Source organism: Sorex fumeus, unplaced genomic scaffold, assembly GCF_029834395.1.
Source record: "Sorex fumeus unplaced genomic scaffold, SorFum_2.1 ptg000130l, whole genome shotgun sequence".
NCBI classification, from domain to species: domain Eukaryota; kingdom Metazoa; phylum Chordata; class Mammalia; order Eulipotyphla; family Soricidae; genus Sorex; species Sorex fumeus.
Genome location: NW_026606187.1, coordinates 4,069,561 through 4,088,690, shown reverse-complemented (window position 1 = coordinate 4,088,690; position 19,130 = coordinate 4,069,561). Strand labels below are relative to the sequence as shown.

General features: G+C 47.3%; 1 protein-coding gene across 2 annotated transcripts in view; it reads left to right on the top strand.

Annotated features, from left to right (window-relative positions):
• DCUN1D3 (defective in cullin neddylation 1 domain containing 3) overlaps positions 1 to 9,973 on the top strand; it is a 36,550-nt gene extending 26,577 nt beyond the window's left edge. Inside the window, exons 2-3 of one of the 2 annotated variants that reach the window (XM_056138911.1) lie at positions 6,817 to 7,349; positions 9,182 to 9,973. In XM_056138911.1, the coding sequence (XP_055994886.1) occupies positions 6,922 to 7,349; positions 9,182 to 9,665 (912 nt within the window). In that variant the 5' untranslated portion in view covers positions 6,817 to 6,921 and the 3' untranslated portion in view covers positions 9,666 to 9,973. The remainder of the gene's footprint in view (positions 1 to 6,816; positions 7,350 to 9,181) is intronic. The other variant, XM_056138910.1, reaches the window with a different exon arrangement.
• The last annotated feature ends 9,157 nt before the right edge of the window (positions 9,974 to 19,130 follow it).

Here is a 19,130-nt window from a genome sequence, read left to right as displayed (position 1 = left end):
AATGAGGGGGGGGAAGGGGGGGCAATGTGTCACTTCTCCAGCAAGACGCAGGATAGGTCTCCTGTGCCATGTTGCCCCGGGGGTTGGTGCCAGCATCTGAGATCCTTCTGTTTTTGGGGTTTTTTTTTTTTTTGGCAGCTTCCCATTTCACCAGGTTGTTTCCTGGGAGGCAGGTTGCCCTCGAGCAGCCAGCACGGAGCATCCTTTGAGCAGGCCCCCCCGCAGCCCAGCCAGCGAGAGTAGGGAACCAGCTCACTCTGGTCTCTTCTCCACAGCTAGCTGATTGCCGACCCTGTAGAGAGCATTCTGAGATGAGTCAGGGCTGGGGGAAGGGTGCTGCAGAAGTAGCGTCATCTTGTCCCCCTGTTTGTATCGGAGTCACCCAAAGGAGCCTCTCTCCTGCGGGGCAGGCTTTCTTTTCTCTGGACTCCGGTGGACTTGGAGAATGCTGCTCGTTCAGGCTCCTTCTCACCACCACCACCACCAAGTTCCGACGACCTGTTTTCCTAAAGTTGTGGAATCCAAAGGGGCCGAAGCATAGGAAGCCTCCAGCGTCTACAAACATTGGTTCCTATTCATTGGGTCCCTCATCTTTCTTTCCATGAGACTAGTAATCGCCTCACCTTTTCCTGGGGTTTAACCTCAAGGTCGGTCTGTTTCATGAGAGGTTCTTTCTTCTGTCTCCGAAATCGATTCTAAGCTCTAGAAACAGGGACTTCCTTGATTGCCTGAGAAAAGTAACTTCCTGATCCTTCCTTGGAGCTGCAGCGAGTGTCCTACAGGGACCATCGCGCCCGCCCGGGGTTGCCTTTGGCTTAGCACTGCTTGCTCTAGGCCGGCAGCCAAGACTAGCCTCAGAAACAGCAGCCAGAGCTGGCACTGGGGAGGAGGGATGCTGGAGGCTGATGTGCAGAGAGGGAGGGAGGGCGCAGACACAGTTGGAGCCAGTAGTAAGGGAGGGAAGCTGGAGGCAGATCCGCCTGAGAGCAGAGCCACTGTCTTCATTTCCCAGGTAAACCCCCAAAGCTGTAACTGTGAAGAAGGAAGTTTCCTGGGCTTGTGGTTGGTTGGTTTTCCTCTTTGTTCTTTCTGCCTTTCCTCTGTCCCATCCGTCTCTGCCTCCTGACTTCACTCAGCTGGTTTCTGACTCTTGGCTGCAGCTGGAGAGCCGGAGAAGCTGGCGCTGGGGCTCCCAGGGAGAGGCAGGCGGGGAACTGACGGCTGGAAACGTGTAGGAGAAAGGAGGCTTGGTTCCCTGCCAGCTGCGATAGGAACGCGGTGACGGTGATAACGGGCGTGTGCTTTCTGGGAGCCCGAATCAAGAGTGTTTTTCCTTGGATTATCTAATTTACTCCGACCAGAAGTCCCTAAGCTTCAGCTGTTGAAAGTTGTGTGCTGAGAGGGCTGGGGAGAGAGCACAGGGCTTAAGGCATTTACCTCTTCTGGGGCTCACCCCAGCTTGATCCCTGAGCACCGCCGGGTGTGGCCCTTGAACCCCCAAAAACGAAATTAAAACAACAAAAATAAAGTTCCATGCTTGTGGTGCTCTCGCCAGGACTCAGACCCTGGTGTCTTTTCCCAGAGCTCATCCTCTTAGACTGCTTCAGTTTTCCCTTCTTAGATAGCGTCTTGGCCTCGCTGTGCCTCTTTCTTTTCCTGTAAAATGGGGGCAGTTACTTGATTGAGCTACACTTACATATGGCTGTTACAGAGTCCTAAAGCACGAAGTGTGGTATGCATTAGTAACAATACTCTAATGATTTTACTAGTGAAAATTGGACTCTGGGTGCCAAGATTGCACCGAGGCTGTCCCCTTCAGAGCAACTGGGAGAGCAGGTCCTCTAAAGGAAAGCAAACGACAGAAGGCTAGGAATCCTGCCCTTCACAGGCCTGCAGACTCTCTGGAACTGGCTTCGGGATCTGCCCCTAGTTAGGGGCGGGGGTGTCCAGGGGACATGGCAGATACCCAGCGAGATTTTATTCAGGACAAAGTAGAAAGGCACTCGAGTGTTCCTGGGCAGTGTCGCCGTGCGTGCTGCAGGAGATTGCTTTTGAACCAGAGCCAAGCACGTGACTCAGGGCAAGCTCCGGAGGCCCCACTAGCCTGGGAAGTGAGGCCGGTAGCCCATTGTTCAGATGGGACCGGCTGGAGCTTTCTACCAGCCTACTAGATATTACTCAGCTGGTAATTAGAATGGCTATTCTCTTCCGTGTTCTCGTGAGTTTTCTGGGGGTGTTGAGGTGGGGCAGTGTTGCCAAGGTTACCCTTTCTCTGCACTTCCTGACTGAATCCGTAACACGGCTCAGCTAGACAAGAAACGCAGACCGAAGACATTCAGGTTTCAGTCTGGCCGGATGGTAGCCAGCGCAGAGTTGGACTTCGGTGCTAGAGCTGGGGTTTTCGTGGAGGAATGGGAGTTCACACACACCGCAGTATTCAGGTGCTCCAATGGGCTCAGTGCTTGTGGGTCGTTCCTGGCGGGGCTTGGAGGAACATTAACTGTTGGGACTTGACATGGGCCTCCAGTTCGGGCCTCCCACATGCCAAGCATGCACTCAGCCCAATGAGATATCTGAGCGAACGTCTGGGGGAGCTCAGGGCTTACTCTGGACTCTGCACTGAGGGATTGCTTGTGATGGGCTCTGGGAACCATACGGGGTACCAGGAATTGAACCCGGTGAGCTGCATGCCGGGCAGCAGCTCTGCCTGCTGTACTGTTCTCCCAGAGCTGGAGTTTTTAGTGGTGCTGGTGGGCTAAAACATTCGAACTGGTTGGAGACAGGCATCCTGTCCACTTAGATTAGTGGCAGGACATTCATTTCAGTAGCTGCTTTGGAGTTTCTGTGGTGACAGGCCTGAGCTTGGTGGGCTTTCTGGAGGGTCTCCAATAGGTCCGCCTCTAAGAGCACTCAGTGGACTAGCGGTCCAGGCTCTCGTTTCTCAAGCCTCACAGAGCAGGTTCTGTTTGCGCGATCTCAGAGATCTACTTTGAGCCTCGGTTTCCTTGTCTTTTAAGATGGGTTCTGGTGAGGATGTATGACTTTTAACGTCCAGAAGATGCTGAGCACAGTGCCTGGAACCCTGTCAGGTATTCAATAATTGATAATTGTGCTATTCTTAGGCATTAGCCAACTGCTAGTAGATCTAGGGAAATGTTTACCTGTGAAACACTTGAAGTGCCACTGGTCTGGGGCACGGGACTGGGCACTGAGATTGAGCTGGAGATGCTAGGGGAGCAGGACTGTATCTTCCAAGAAGTAGCACTGTAGCACTGTCCTCCCTTTTTTCATCGATTTGCTGGAGCGGGCACCAGTAACGTCTCCATTGTGAGACTTGTTACTGCTTTTGGCATATCGAATAGCCACGGGGAGCTTGCCAGACTCTGCCATGTGTGTGGGATACTCTCGGTAGCATGCTGGGCTCTCCTCGAGGGACAGAGGAATCGATCCTGGGTCAGCCACATGCAAGGCAAACACCCCTACCCGCTGTGCTATCATTCCAGCTCATTCCAAGAAGTAGACACCCAAAAACGGGAGCTCGTGGAATCATCAAAGGGCTGCCCTTGCTATCAAATCAAAAACTATTTTCTGGCCTGAGACCACCACTACTGGGGGACTTTTTAAAGACAGCAGGAGGGGGAGATCTGATCTGGTGCCACTCCCTTGCCATTTGATCATCCTGCTAAATTGATCTCCTCCTCTCCCCCCCCCCCTCCCCCAGATTAAAGGCCTTCGGGTTTCAGCTGCTTCTGCGTCAGGTTATCAGAGGTGCACTTCTGTGGACGCTCAGTGGGATAAACGGGATTAGGACCTCTTTGGGAGTCCCATCTGCTCTGCCCCTACCTGGAGGGCTTTGTGCCAGAATTTGGAGGAAGCTGATCCAAGCGGGGGGGGGCGGGGGGGGGGGTGAGTGGCCTGAGGTAGGTGGGTCTCAAAGAGGCCAGGAAATCCTTGCAGGGTCCCTGGGTCTCCTTCAGCTCTGAGCTGAGCAGCAAACCCTGATGAGTCAGCGTGCCTGGAGCTGCCAGTCTGTGAGCATGTGGGGTTTGTGGAAGTTTAGGGCTTTTGTTTCTTTCAGCGCTCCAGTCTTTAGGAACACAAATCTGGAAAGCAGACCCTCCACATGGTATAGTCCTGCTTGTTGTGAGATAATTCAACTGGAACAGTTGCTTCCCATGTTTGATGGCCTTCCAAGAATTAACCCCTTGCCTCTTAAAATCAGCTGTGGGCTGGATTGATAATACAGCGGGCAGGGCGCTCGCGGTGGCCAAGCCGCTTCAATCCCTAGCACCACGTCTCGTGTCTGAGCAAACCCAAGGAGTGATCCCTGAGCACCGCCAGGTTTGGCCCCCAAACCAAAGAAAAACTAAAAGGAAAGTTTTAATAGGTTGTGTATATGGTTTACTCGATACAGCCTCTTACAGCACAATGAGGCTTGAAAAATAGACCCGGGTCTGTCATTTTTCTACACCAAACACCCTTATAAAGGTTTCAGTGTGTTTGGGAGCTGAAGTGAAATTGAAAGTCTTCTCAGAGCATGTACAGACATGTCTCTCATTTATTCTCTTAGAGGATGGAAAATGGGACACACCCTGATAGGAATCTCCAGTAACTACAGGAATTGTTCTGGTCTTCATTTTCAGCTTGTATGCTCAGAACTTACCCTTAGGATTCCTTATAGAGATACCCCCAGACTATTTGGGGGAAGCTGACTTCATTGGGGAAAGTTTTCCATTCCAGCCTCTTTTAAAAGGTATCTCTCTGTCCCACTGAGCACTTTGAATTTGGACCCTTAACATCATGAGAGTTTCCCAGAGCTGAGGAGGTAGGGACTGACATTCGTTTGGTCTCTCCTCTGCTTTTCCTAGTTAATTCTGTGCCTCCTGGTCTAAATTTCTATTAACATTGTCATTTTGTTGACTGCAATTATTACAGCAGGGGACAATTTTTTTTTTTTTGGCTTTTTGGCTTTTGGGGTCACAGCTAGCAGTGCATGGGAGTTACTCCTGGCTCTGCACTCAAGGGACAAATTTTTACATGTACGTTCTAGTAGGCAAGTTGAAGGTAGGGATATAGTTTTGGGGTGGGGCTAGAGAAACAGTACTGGGGTTAAGACATTAGCCTTCTTTGTGGCTGACTCAGAGCTTAGTTCCCCACAACCCTGCCAGGGGTGATCCCTAAGCACGGAGCCTGGATAAGCCCTGAGCACTGCTGGGTGTTGCCCCAAAACCAAGGAAAGATGTAGTCTTCAGAAAAATCACCTTCTCTAGGCCCAGAAACTTCTAACAGTTCTTTGGAGAAACTTCTAGCAGTTCTTTGGATGTATATGAGTAGTTAGTAAGCCACAGTGATGAGTTTATATATCAGCTCAGATTCTTCCCCCTATCTAGCAATTATCTTACTGTTTAGAGATCGTTTTTGGGTACTCTGTGTAGTCTGCGTTTTCCTGGCAATTGAACTCAGGTGTGTGAAACATTTACCCTACCCCTGGGCCGTATCCCCTGCCTCAGCCCTTTCCACCAAATTTCAGGGAGAGACTGAGTCTCCAGACCCGATAGGACAGTCGTGTGCTGTGGGAACTGGGCTTGTATTCTGCATGCCGCTCCCGGGTGACCTGAGGGGAAGATAAAGCAGCCCAGGGAGGAAGAATAGAGAAATTGCCTCTCGTGGGTTAGGCCTGGAAAATGCACTATAGCACGGTCCTCCTGTTGTTCATCGATTTGCTCGAGCGGGCCCAGTAACGTCTCCATTGGAGACTTTGTTGTTACTGTGTTTGGCATATCGAGTACGTCACGGGGAGCTTGCCAGGCTTTGCCGTGTGGGCGAGATATTCTCGGTAGCTTGCCGGGCTCTACGAGAGGAGCAAAGGAATCGAACCTGGCTCGGCTGGGCCAGCTGCGCGCAAGGCAAACGCCCTACCGCTGTGCCACCATTCCAGCCCCAGGCCTGGAAAATAAAAATGGAAAATAATCAGAAACGAATTTTACTTTGTTCTTCGCATGGCACTTGATTTGTTTTTGTTTCTGTCACACCTGGCAGTCTGCAGGGCTTACTCATGGCTCTGCACACAGGAATCACTTTGGCTGGTTCAGGAGACCATGTTGGGTGCTGGGGATCGAACCCTGGTCAGCCACACGCAAGGTGAACACCTTACCTGCTGCACTAGGGCTCTGCCCCCTTTGGGATGTTTCAGTATTGACCCTGCAAATCTTTTCCCACATCTTTTGGCTCATGTGAAATTGTGTAGCCATCTTGGCGTGCCCACACTTTCTCTTTAGTCATCCTACTTGAAATTCTCTTTAACTTTGGAGACTGAAAGATGAACCTTCCGTTTGTACTTCCTTAACACACTTCCAAGTAATTTTTCCTATATTATAGCAAGTTGGTAATACCAGTTTCCTCTGGAATATTCTTAGCAAACCTGTGTGTAGTTTTTCTGGATGCATTCTGCATATGAATCGAACTCCTCCATACCTCGCTATAACCCCTTAAGAAGGGGGAGAGTGGCTCAAATGACCCAGGGTTCCATCTCCAGCACCGAATGGTTTCCAAGGAACCACAGGTTTAGCCTCGAATCTGTTCCTACCCCGCAGAAACGTTTTAGGAATTTGAAGAGTCGTTTCTTTGTTTCCTGGCCCCTGCGTTTTCAAGGTGGAAGCCTCTGAAAGAGGCGGTGATAAACGCGGGGTATCTCCCCTGGCTCGTGGTCACAGTCAGCTCGCTCAAATGGAGCCTCGTCTCGGTATCGGAGCCTGGAGGGCCGGGGGCACACCTGTCACTCTGACTGCTCATGACTGTTTTCTGATTTCCTTCCAGGTTGGCTGGCTCCTCTGGCTGATGGCATGTTGAAACACATGGGCCAGAGGCAGCGAGGGCATCTGATCTCGGGGGGCCCACTCTAGGGGCCAGGCCGCAAGCATCATGGGCCAGTGTGTCACCAAGTGCAAGAATCCCTCATCAACCCTGGGCAGTAAGAATGGAGACCGCGACCCCACCAAGTCACACAGCAGGCGGGGTGCCGGCCACCGCGAGGAACAGCCACCAGCCTGTGGCAAGCCAGGTGGGGACATCCTTGTCAACGGGACCAAGAAGGCAGAGGGTGCCACTGAAGCCTGCCAGCTTCCAACGTCCTCAGGAGATGCCGGGAGAGAGACCAAGTCCAGTGCCGAGGAGTCTTCCTTGCAGAGGTTGGAAGAATTGTTCAGGCGCTACAAGGACGAGCGGGAGGATGCAATCTTGGAGGAGGGCATGGAGCGCTTTTGCAATGACCTGTGTGTTGACCCCACGGAATTTCGAGTGCTGCTCTTGGCTTGGAAGTTCCAGGCTGCTACCATGTGCAAATTCACCAGGTTAGTGACAACTACTTCAGGTCACCAGGTGAGCAGAGGAGGAAAGAGAGCCTCATTAGGCCATGGTGCCCAGCTAGGATAGAACTGGGTTGGCTTCAGAGGGTGCGGGGTAAGTCGTCTCTTCTTTTTCTGACCAGTTTCTCTAAAAGTGTAAATTTTTTCTGAGCTGAATTAGATTTCTCACTCACAGAATTCCCCCAGACCTCTCCCATTGTTCATCAATTTGCTTGAGCAGGCGCCAGTGATGTCTCCATTGTGAGACTTGTTACTGTTTTTGGCATATCGAATATGCCACAGGAAGCTTGCCAGGCTCTGCAGTATTCACTAATCTGGTGGGAAAATAGATACCTGGTCCTACTACTGACCTGTACTGAGTAGCAATCATTATAATTTGAATAAGCTTCTCTCTGGTTCTGAGGGGCACTCCACTTCTCTTCTCCCAGAATTGAATCCTTGACCTAGTTTGTAGGTTAGATTTGGGGCATGCCATCAGACAGCCTCTGAATTAATTGGCACTGACCATCCTTACCTGAAGTTGGGTGAAGAATTATCTCCGATCAGTCCCACTGCTGAGCTGTTCCTCCTGAGAGAAGGAGCCTCGGGGAAGCACTTCATCCCGTGGATCCAGTTGCCACTTCTAGTTCTTTCGGTTCTTCCTACCCTGTCCTCAGCTAACCTCTGCTGAGCCTATTGGTAGCTGTTATCAGAGCTTCAGGAACATTCTACCCAGGACCCCTTGTGCCCAAGCAGTGCAATGTAGGAAGTGCTGTTCTCCCTTGGATTCATAATGTGTTTGACTGGGAATTCTTGGTCGTCACATGTTCAAAATGCTTTTGCCATTGCCAAAATTTTTACATTCACCCTCCACCTTCATTTGTGCAAGCCCACATAGGTCCTCACGTAGGGCCTGGGACCCTCAGAAGCTGTGGTGTCTCCCGCCTTGGTCAGGCTGCCTTTCAAGGCTGTTTGGGGGAAGGACCCGGTGGGATGGGTTTCCATGTGGTTCCCAGGATGTGAGATTGATTCAAAACAAGAATGGGGGGCTGGAGCGATACACAGCGGGTAAGGCGTTTGCCTTGCACGCGGCCAATGCGGGTTCAATTGCCAGCATCCCATATGGTTCCTCGAGCACCGCCAGGAGTAATTTCTGAGTGCATGAGCCAGGAGTAAGTAACCCCTGTGCAGCACTGGGTGTGATCTAAAAAAAGCAAAAAAAAAAAAAAAAAAACACAAATGGGCTTTCCTAAGACACACCCACCACCTTCCTGTACGATTTCGGCATAAGGTGCTCAGCGGCCCCTTTACCTTTTAGTGGATATAGCAGGGGTCTCAGAGGCCATGTTGTAACTCAATACCGACACAAATTTTACTTTTTGATGACTTTGATCTCTAGTGGCAGTTACTCGGGTTCATCCAGGATGTTTGGTCCCGAAAATCTCTCGGCAGACATCAAAAATGTTCCCCAAACTACTCAATTACAAGACTCCCTGTCTGCGAAGAGAGTTCGCAGAATGAGAAAATGGGCATGGAGCAGGTGACTTGAGTTTAAGCCAAGGGAAGAGGAGTAAATGAATGAACCATTTCAGCTACCTGCCAGGTACTGTGAGAAGCAGTTGCCGTTCTTGCCTTGTTTAAGCCTCACGAAAAAATTTACGAAATAAAGTGGTATTCTCACCATGATAGAGACAGAGATAGGACTGATTCCTAGAGGAAGCAGGATGAAATCCAGGCCATTCCGCCCTAAAACCATGCTCTTAATCACCACGCAGCATTGCCTCTCAGTAACCTGATCCTGTTTACAGTTACTAATTCTGCCCCTCCACCCTTTGCAGGAAGGAGTTTTTTGATGGCTGCAAAGCAATAAGTGCGGACAGCATTGATGGGATCTGCGCCCGTTTCCCTAGCCTCTTAACCGAAGCCAAGCAAGAGGATAAATTCAAGGATCTCTACCGGTTTACATTTCAGTTTGGCCTGGACTCTGAAGAAGGGCAGCGGTCACTGCATCGAGAAATAGCCATTGCCCTGTGGAAACTAGTCTTCACCCAGAACAACCCTCCAGTTTTGGACCAGTGGCTAAACTTCCTAACAGAGAACCCCTCGGGGATCAAGGGCATCTCCCGGGATACTTGGAACATGTTCCTTAACTTCACTCAGGTGATTGGCCCTGACCTCAGCAACTACAGTGAAGACGAGGCCTGGCCAAGCCTCTTTGATACCTTTGTGGAGTGGGAGATGGAGCGAAGGAAAAGAGAAGGAGAAAGGCGAGGCGCGCTCAGCTCAGGGCCCGAGGGCTTGTGTCCCGAGGAGCAGACTTAGGTGGCTCTGTCGCAGGAGCAGCAGCAAGGGTCTGCCCGCTGCCCCGCAGCCTAAAGAGGATTTGGACCTTTCTGGAAATTACTGAAGATCCGGATATTTTCTACTTTACACCTTTCTCTGCCTTGTATCTGAAAGGGCTCTAAAATGCTGTATCATGTTTTAGGCACTTTCTTCACTTTTCGGTTATTTTGGTTATTTCTTTTGGCGGGAGGGGGGAATGTCACCCCAAATATTTGACCCTGGCTACATGTTGTGTATCTTTTTTTTTGGAAGCCTTCGGATAGACTACGCCTACGCCTGCCATTTCTTGCACAAATTAGACCTTTTTTTTTCTTTTTTGGTGGGGGAGGGTGTAGGACAGGGAGGGGGGTCGGGACCTTAGGTTGAATTAACATTACAAAAATGATACAGTGCCAGATCTCAGTTTGCATATTGTTTTTCAGGGCAGGTCTGTACTGTATAGTGCTGTTTACATGGTTGAATTTAGGTTGCGATGATTATTTTAAAAGATTTACACCGAGTTGAATAGCAGTGTTAACTGTTAACCACGTTGCATTAATTTCCAGGCAATTTGAAGCTCTCGGATAGCTGAGGCCAGCCAAGAGCATTTGAGTCTGGTGACAACCCCCTTTTAAGCTAATTTATCTGAACCCCCCTGTTTTCTTCACTTCTTGCTCATTCCTCGTTTGGCCTTTAGCATTTCGTGTTGAGTTTCTCCATCACCACGCTGCACCTGTCAGTCAAGTGAGCAGTTTGTTTAGAACATTGTACTTAGCAACCACTTAAGCATTGGATGCAGAGAAAGCAGTGCTACCTCAGTTTTGCTGGAAGTAGACTTTGATCATTTTCTTTCTTTGATGAATTTCCCGTATTTTCATGTTGTGAGTGGAAATACTTTTTTTTTTCTTTTTAATTTGCCTTGGAGCCAAAGTTTCTGTTCCTGGTGGTCGGAAGACTGTTTGCCGACCAACTGACTTGAAGGAAAACTGTGGTATGGAGCTCTGCTTGAATTTGTTTTATTGTTGTTTTTTCCTCCCCTTTGAGTTATCATCGGCTTACTTGTCTGGCAAGTGCAGAAGCCTGGGGCTGGCCTGAACTCTGCCAAACAAATCTAGACGTGTATTTAATAGTTAAATGTGTGCCCTCTTCCCTTCTTGCTGCACCCGTGTTGTCACTTAACCCCCAGGAGTTATTTATTATCTTCTTTGTTCATGTCAGGCTCATTTGGGGTAATGTGATGACGGTTTAGGTTTACATGACCCTCTTGGATTCCCTACCCCCAAATATGTATCTATACATATATCAGATATGTATATATTTTACATTTATAAAATATATATATACACGTATATGTATATCCTTTGTTTCCTTGCCTGCTAAAACTGGCCATAAGAGAGGGCGCTGCCTTCAGTATATAGAGTGTGAGTGCCAGGGAACGTCGGAACGGAGGTTTTTGTGTCTGTTGGACCTCTTTGACGGTAGACATGAACTTTCACTCCTTTCTTCACAAGAGGGAGGCCCAGTTCCCCCAGTCTCCTCCCCGTGTTCACTCCGCAAGGCCAGCCTTGGCCAGACTGCCGCATGGGAGTCCTTCCCACCTGGAGTAGGTTGCCCTCTTACTATTTTTTCCATTTAAAAAAATACCCTCAAAAGTTGTACTTGGAGGGTGGGTGGCAGGAACTTGTATGGAAGTTTAGCTTCTAACACCTGGGAACAGACTGAAAAGGGATTATTTAAAATAAAAACCTAAAATATATTTATATTCTTGAGGCAATGAACATGTGTCTACTAAAATTTGGTGTTTTCTTACCTAACTACCCATCCTCCCTCCCAGGTACATTTCTCAGCCTGGGCAGGAATCTCTTACTTTGAATTCATTCATCGGCTGTAGCTGCAGGCTCAGGAGTTTCTGATGTCTTTCTAAAAGACATGTGCATAGGGATTTGGCTTTTTATTTTATTTTTTTATTTCATTTTTTTCATCTTAAGTCTGACCGTTCTTAGGCAGATGGGAAACTTGAAATCAGCCACAGGTTAGGGATAGCCTCCCAAGCCAGAGATTTGACTTTGTTCTAGATGTGTAGAGTATTTTTCTGGATCCTAACATCCTCTGTGGGGTACCCAGACTATAGTTTCCCTTCTCTGACCAGTCTAACCTCATTTTCCCAAGTCTAGACCTGGTAGAAGTTGAGTGAGGGAAAAGGCAGGCTGGCCACAGGTAGGTCCAGCTTTCTGTTCCAAATCAGAAAGGTGTGTGGAGGGCAGGGTGCTGAGGTGCTTGAGCGTTCTTGAATGAACTGGGTCCTTCCCCAGCCATGAGTGGTCAGATGCTGGATAAAACGGTTTTCTTTTCTAATTAATATTCAGCTCTCCACCTCCCATCCCCCACAAAAGAGCCATTTAAAAATTTTTTATATATTTTTTTTATGATCTATTTTGTTACAAAAATACAAAGGAGAAGCCAGAAAAGGAAGCAGTCAAAGAGGGATGTATAGGCCCGCCCAGGTTTGGGGTCCCTGACGTAAGGACTTCAACCTTTGAGGTACCTCTGGGCCAACATTTGACTCCGGTGACCATAACAGGAAGTGCTGTCACCCTGCAGAGGGATTCCAGGCGGGGTGACCGTGGTCTGCCGTTAAACCTACGGGGAAATAAAACATCTGTGTTCCTCTTAACCAAAAGATAGGTTCTCTACTCACTGAGGGAGCTCTGAGTATGTGGAATGGCCCGATGAATATTCGGCAGGATATTCCATCCATCACTTTAACTTTCCACCAGGATGGTATGGAGAGAGGCAGGGATTGGGAACCATCTAGAAATGGAAAATCCCAAGGGCGACTACTAGAATGGGCACTGGGGAATCACATGGTTTGGGCAAGCGTTTTTTTGTTGGCAGCTTTGATGGTATTTCCGTAGCAACTTATTCGGAAGCTCTCTGAGATGAAGCGTGGAACTGCTTCGTGGAACTGCTCTTTCCCCATCCCTGCCAAATTTGAATGTATCACTCTTCACGCCACCCTCAGTCACCCTTCGCTTGGCTTCAGCTGGGTACATTAGTCGTTCTCCTTCACCTCTGCTAGGTGTGTCCTCCTCTAGATAGAAACCTAGAGCTGAGTGGAGAAACTGATTTCAACTAAATCCTCAAGGCCCAAGTAAATTCAGCCAAAAAAAAAAATATGTCTAAGGCAGTGTTTTCAATACTAACGTTTCCCCAAGGAAGGCAAGCCTAGCCTCATGGGGAAGAAAGGATGGAGCCACACAGTATTAGTGTCTTGGAAACAGTGCTTTTCTCTTGGGTTGGTGCCAAGATGCAGCCCCTGAGTACTGGAGCCTGCAAGGGGGGCGGAGGGTGCCCCACACTCCGTGCCATGGCCTCTCAAATGCTATATTTTGCCAAATTGTGTTGTTCAACAATGGTTGGGAAATTACTGGATAATGACTCGGGTCCAAAAGAAGTTTTAAAACCAAAAACATCTCTATTTTTAGGAGTTTGGTTTACCACATTTAAAGTGAGGTCTTTGGTGCAATGAAGCCCCAAAGCCTGACCCAATTGTACAATTATAAGGGCTGGTTTGTTTTTAAGTTGCCTACTTCACCTTTTTTGTCTCTAATATTTGGTTAGTAATGACTTGAACATTTTGGTGACTGACAGCGTTCTTGGGGGACTCGTAAAAACCTAGGTAACTGTCAGAGGTCTTCCTGAGAGGGAACTCCAGCAGCATCTTGCTTAAACAGATGAAAATGCTTTGGAAAGTATTCAAGTGTGTTGATTGGAACGAATCACAGCAAGTTCCTCACCTATCACAGTTCACTTCCTGAATCAGACAGGGGGTCCCCCCTCTGCCCCCACCCTCCCTTACGAGATTGAGGGTGAACTCTAGCATCTACCCACTTTAACCTAAAGCTGGATTGTGTTTGAAGATCAATCGGTGTTTTTCTTTATTGAAAGACAAAATCGAGGCTTGAGCACTTGGGTGTCAAAAGCCAAGATGGTTCAGATAGCTTTGAGTAACTATCCATTTCTGTTTCCGAGTCAGGTGCTGGGTATCATATTCCTCTTGGAAATTCAGCCTGCTGTCAAAGATACCTGCCTTCCATCACTCCTTACTACTTTCAACACACTTCTTGGATATTGCCAAAGGAAAGCTGTTCAGCTGCTGCTGTGGGTCCCCCGCAAAACAAGCAAACAAACACACATTTATTCCATGAGAAATGTCTTCCCTCTGGCCATGGTCCCTGTCTCCAAGTCTGTGATTAATTGCTCTTACCTGTTGCACTAATGAATATGATTCTGGGTTTCTAAGGGGGAATGTGAAGCAATAGGCAAACGGGGCCTGGGTGGATGAGTCCTACAGATACCCTGCCTTAACCCGCTGAGGTGATGAGTCCACTGCTCATGTGACCCTCCACCTTTGTGGATTCCTCTTGGTTTGTGACCAGTGTGTCTGTTTTTGAGGTTGTACAAACTTGTTGACAAAAGTCAATGCTTTTGTTTGTATTCTCTGCACTGTTGCACTCTCCAGATGGCCCCTTGAATATTTTTAACTTGTTATACACATTTTGTCTTTGATGTCTACATTATTTCTTTCCTTTGATTTTTATTTTTTAATTTGGAAGGTTACCTGCTGTTGGATTTAATAAATTTGTTTACTTGACAATTGACAATTCTGGAAAAAAAGAAAAACAATGACTTTATTGTGGAGTGAGATTTACCTTTCAGTATGATTCTGGATAGCAATGCCTTTGCTTTGGAAAATAACCCAGGTAGTCTAGGATTCCCAAAGTCAAAACATGGATACCGAACACACACACACACACACACACACACACACACACACACACACACACACCCCTTAAAGGGACCACATGTAGGGTTCTGCTACTTTTATAAGCAAAAAAACAAATGATTCCAGTCATTACCTTAGCAACTGATCTGTTCTCCCATAAAGAACAGAACGTGAATTTGAACACTGCCAAATGGATGGCTCCTATACATTTTAGCACATTGACAAAGGAGATAAACTGACAACGACAAAAGGACGCTTGCCATGGTTTTGTGACCTTTGGCAAGCAAGTGAAATTCTGGGTTTCCTTTTGCTCATCTATAGAATCAAGAGACTTATTTCTACTAGTATTTAAAATAAATTATAATCAAGACACAAATATTCAGTCAAGTATTCAGTCGCTTAAATATGAGGTAAAACAGTGAATCCGAAGAACAAGAGAGGGTGGTCCAGCCTGGTCACACACGCTCTTTGATAAGCCACTGCCTGCCCTGCTTGGCACTCAGTTTCCTTCTGTGCCCAAATTGGGGGGTGGGGGGGGAGGGGGCGGGGAGTAGAAGGGCTTGAATTAACATGGTTCCTGATGGCTCCTTCTGGCTTTCATAGTCTACAAACTCTGATTATGGTAGTTCACTATGACCCTTAGCTTCCTTTCATTGTAATTTTCTGTCCACTTATTGTTTGTAGCCAGGAAAGCTATTGGCAAGTCCTCTTATTATTTTTGTTGTTGTTGTTGGAGGCCCTAATGGCCTCCCCAAACATTCCTATCCTCGTGGTGGTATCTCCTAAAAATAGCAGTGGGATTAGATGTGAAATTTTCTTCTCAGTTGGGAAGGGCTTGGTAGTGATGGCTGTATCCTCTTTTTAGCTAGAGAGAGGAATATAAGTTTTCTTCAGTTGGATCTTCCCACCCCCCGTTACTAAGGTTAACATCAGACTGAAGCTGGAAGGAAATCTAGGGAGTGACATTTTTCACACTTGAAAGTACCTCCAAACCTTATATTTTTCTTCACAGAAGGCTTTGAGCTGTACCTTCTTGTGCTTTGTTTCTAAATACTGCCCAGCTCTATGTATTTTATTCCCATTACAGAATGTGGAAATAGGAAAGTGTGTGCATACTGACTTAGAGGCGCTGGAGCGATAGCACAGCGGGTAGGGCATTTGCCTTGCACTGGCCGACCCGGGTTCGATTCTTCTGTTCCTCTCGGAGAGCCTGGCAAGCTACTGAGAATATCCCATACGCATGGCAGAGTCTGGCAAGCTCACCATGGCATATTCGATAATGCCAAAAACAGTAACGACAAGTCTCACAATGGAGATGTTACTGGTGCCCACTCGAGCAGATCAGTGAACAGTGGGAGGACAGTGCTACGAGTGCAGTGGTATTGAAAATGTGGCCCACAGTACTGGGCAAGAAATTTCTTCAGTTACCGGATAAGATTAAAACACGTGCAGTGAGCTTTTCTTGTAATAGAAGAGTACTTGAAAATAGCATTGAGGGTCAGAGGAGTAATGTGAGCACTGGCTTCCCTGCCTCTTAAATCCAACTGCCAACGCTCATGGCTAGCTGGGCTCCAGAAGTCGTCCTCTAGCCCTGCATTTTGACTCTGGTTCAGAAGGTCTAGCCTGGCCAGAAGAGCCACCAGCCACCCTCACCTTGACTATTCCCCTCGCTGTGACTTCTGAGGACCTTGTCTTTTGAAAGCTGTAAGACTCTTCCATGGGTATAGCCTTTCTAAGTAATGTTCCAAATTTAACTACACCTCCTGCTTGAAGAGTGCTTTTTTTTGCAGTCCCTGTTGATGGTGACTTATCATGGCCCCCATGTTTATCTGGATGGTGCTGCTGAAATTTCTGGTGTGTTAAAATACAGAAACTCAACATAGTGCTAGCCGAAGACAAGGTGGATGAAAACATGGACACGCTAGAGCAGGGGTTCCCAAAGTTTCTTTCCGGGAAAAATAAAAAAATGTATTTTTTATACACTCCCTTGGAAATCGACCTTCTTTTGAGATTGCCAAACATAAAAGCAAATGGATGCACTCCTGACAATAAACTTCTACAGCTTCGAGACCTTCAAAGCTTAGCTATCTAGAAAGATGCTTGCAGTAACTGACACTATAGTAGATGCTGCAGATGTGTACCACCTATGGCTCAGACATGAATGTTGTTTAATTAACACAATTTTCAATGCTGCCTTCAAGGTGTCAATCCATAAATCTTCCTTTAAAATGCAGGTTGGAAAATTAATAGAAATACGGGCAACTCACTGAAGTAAGACACTGACCAAAGTCTTATCAAGTAGATGCTGAACTACAGTTTATCGAATAGAAAACCTATAATTAAAAAAATTCTGTCAATTCATCGAAAAATTTTAAACTATGCTCTAGCAAAGCTGTAGCAGAGCAGAAGAACCCAAGGACCAGATTGTGGCGGGGTGTAAGGACAGCCTTGTGTCCTGCTGTCCCTGGCCTGAAGCCCCAGCACCATAGCGGGTTCCCTGCATACCATCAGGCTCACTTCTTAGAACAAAGTCAGAAATGGCCTCTGAGCACTGCTGGGTGAATCCCCCTCCAACCTGACCCGAAAATGAAACAAAACCAAAAAAACCCAAGTGTTCATATCCTTTAACCCTGGGATTTTTCCCGTTTGGGGGTGGGAAGTGAGACCATGGATCAAACCCATGGCCTTAAAAGGAATGTAGCACTTACATCAGTGGCCCTTTTCTAGAAATTTTTCCTCAGAAATTTTCTGCCAGGAACCAAAAGCCAAAGGTAAGGCATTTGTTTGGACAAAACTGATCCAGGTACAACCCCTGACATCACAGTCCCCTGAGCCTGCCAGAAGTGATCCCTGAGCACAGAACCCAGTGCGCCCCTCACTCCCCCAAACAAAAAATTACTAAATGTACAGGAGCCGAAGAGAATATAGCAGGTAAAGCACTTGCAGTCAAGCCTGCGGCGGTACCAACACGGATCCACTCCACCCGGTGTCAGTGGAAACAAGCATATTGTGGTAAGGTAAACGAAAAGAAATGTACAGAAGTGTGGATTGGGGGCATCATTTGTGAATAAGTTCAGCATCAAAACTTTTAGAAATCAAATCGCACATCATGTTAGAATATTATTAAAAACTGCTTTTGAGGGATTGGAGCGATAGCACAGCGGTAGGGCATTTGCCTTGCACAGGGCCAACCCAGGTTCGGTCCCCAGCATCCCGTATGGTCCCCTGAGCACCACCAGGAGTAACCCCTGTGTGTCGCCAGGTGTCACCCCAAAAAGCTATAAAGAAAAAAAACCCTGTTTTTGAATAATAAGGAAATATTTTAATAGTCTAAAATAATAGTGGTTTGATTCTGGGTAGTAGGATTAGTGTGGTTTTAAAATTTACTGGATTTTTCAAATTTCCAGTAGCGACTTGATAATGGGAAACAGAAAAGGAGAACCAAAGGAAAGGAAAGCCTCGGCAACACTGTTACAGGGGCGGAGCCCAGAGAGTTGGGAGAAAGTGGTATGTACAAAGTCTTAAATCAAGAGTTCTGTAGAACCTTGAGTTGTGCTCAGGCCCCCTCCCCAAATGAGAAGCTGCTTCTCTAAGCAGCTGCCTCGGCAGCTTCGCATTGGCTGCCTCGAAGGGTGTGGGAGGGAAAATGCTCCAACGCACTTATGAATGGAATGTGTGTTTTGCTAGAGGCCAAGTTGGCAGCTTTGGCTTCCAAAAGGTGGGAGCATCAGCTGAAAGAACAGAGTGTGCGGGCTGAGGCCGCGAAGAGCCTCGTAGTCTGGGCCTACCTCAGCAGAATCCTGGGCCTGCCTCTGCAGAATTTGGAGGCTCTTGGGGAAACCTCCAGCCCCACCTATTAAGAAGAAAATGGGGGCTGGAGTGATAGCACAGTGGCTAGGGCGTTTTGCCTTGCATGCGGCCGATCCGGATTCGATTCCCAGCATCTCTCATGGTCCCCTGAGCACAGCCAGAAGTAATTCCTGAGTACATGAGCCAGGAGTAACCCCTGTGCATCGCTAGGTGTGATCCCCCCACCCCAAGAAAAATGACCTTTATTATTTCTAGCAGCACAGGGAATCCTAATCTGCTGTGAGTCTATACTTGGAAGAGGATTTTCAGTATAATGTTATTTATTGAACACAATTTGGACTTGGACTAGAACAACCTCATGAAGTTAAGTATTAAGGCTCCCATTTTAAAGATGAGGACATGTAAAATAATTCATATGTAACCCACAGTTCGGTTCTTTTCTATAAGTTGAGTCGTTGCAGTTTTGCAGTGATTAAAAAGATTCTACCTAACTTTAGACAGTTGTGGAAAAGGGTTCAAGTTAAAGTTCAGTGTTACCCAAGAATATTAAGGAGCTCCAGGTCTGAATAACTATTCACAATAATAACTGTCAACACATTGCTAACAATTATATTAATAATAAAAGCATTTATATTCCTTTGTTAAGTAATATCAGCATAATAATTTATACTAATAATTACTCTTAGAGTTTCATAGGTAAAGATCAGCTAAGTTCTCATAGCACTGGGGTTCAGCTAAGGAAGGAAGAAGTCAGTAACTCAATTTCAAATTATTTTTAAGGCCTTGCAGCTGAGGGTAGAAGTTCCAGGGCAACTTTCCTCTTTAAAATGGGTCTTAATTTGTCATGTCTCAATTGGAAAACAAGCACG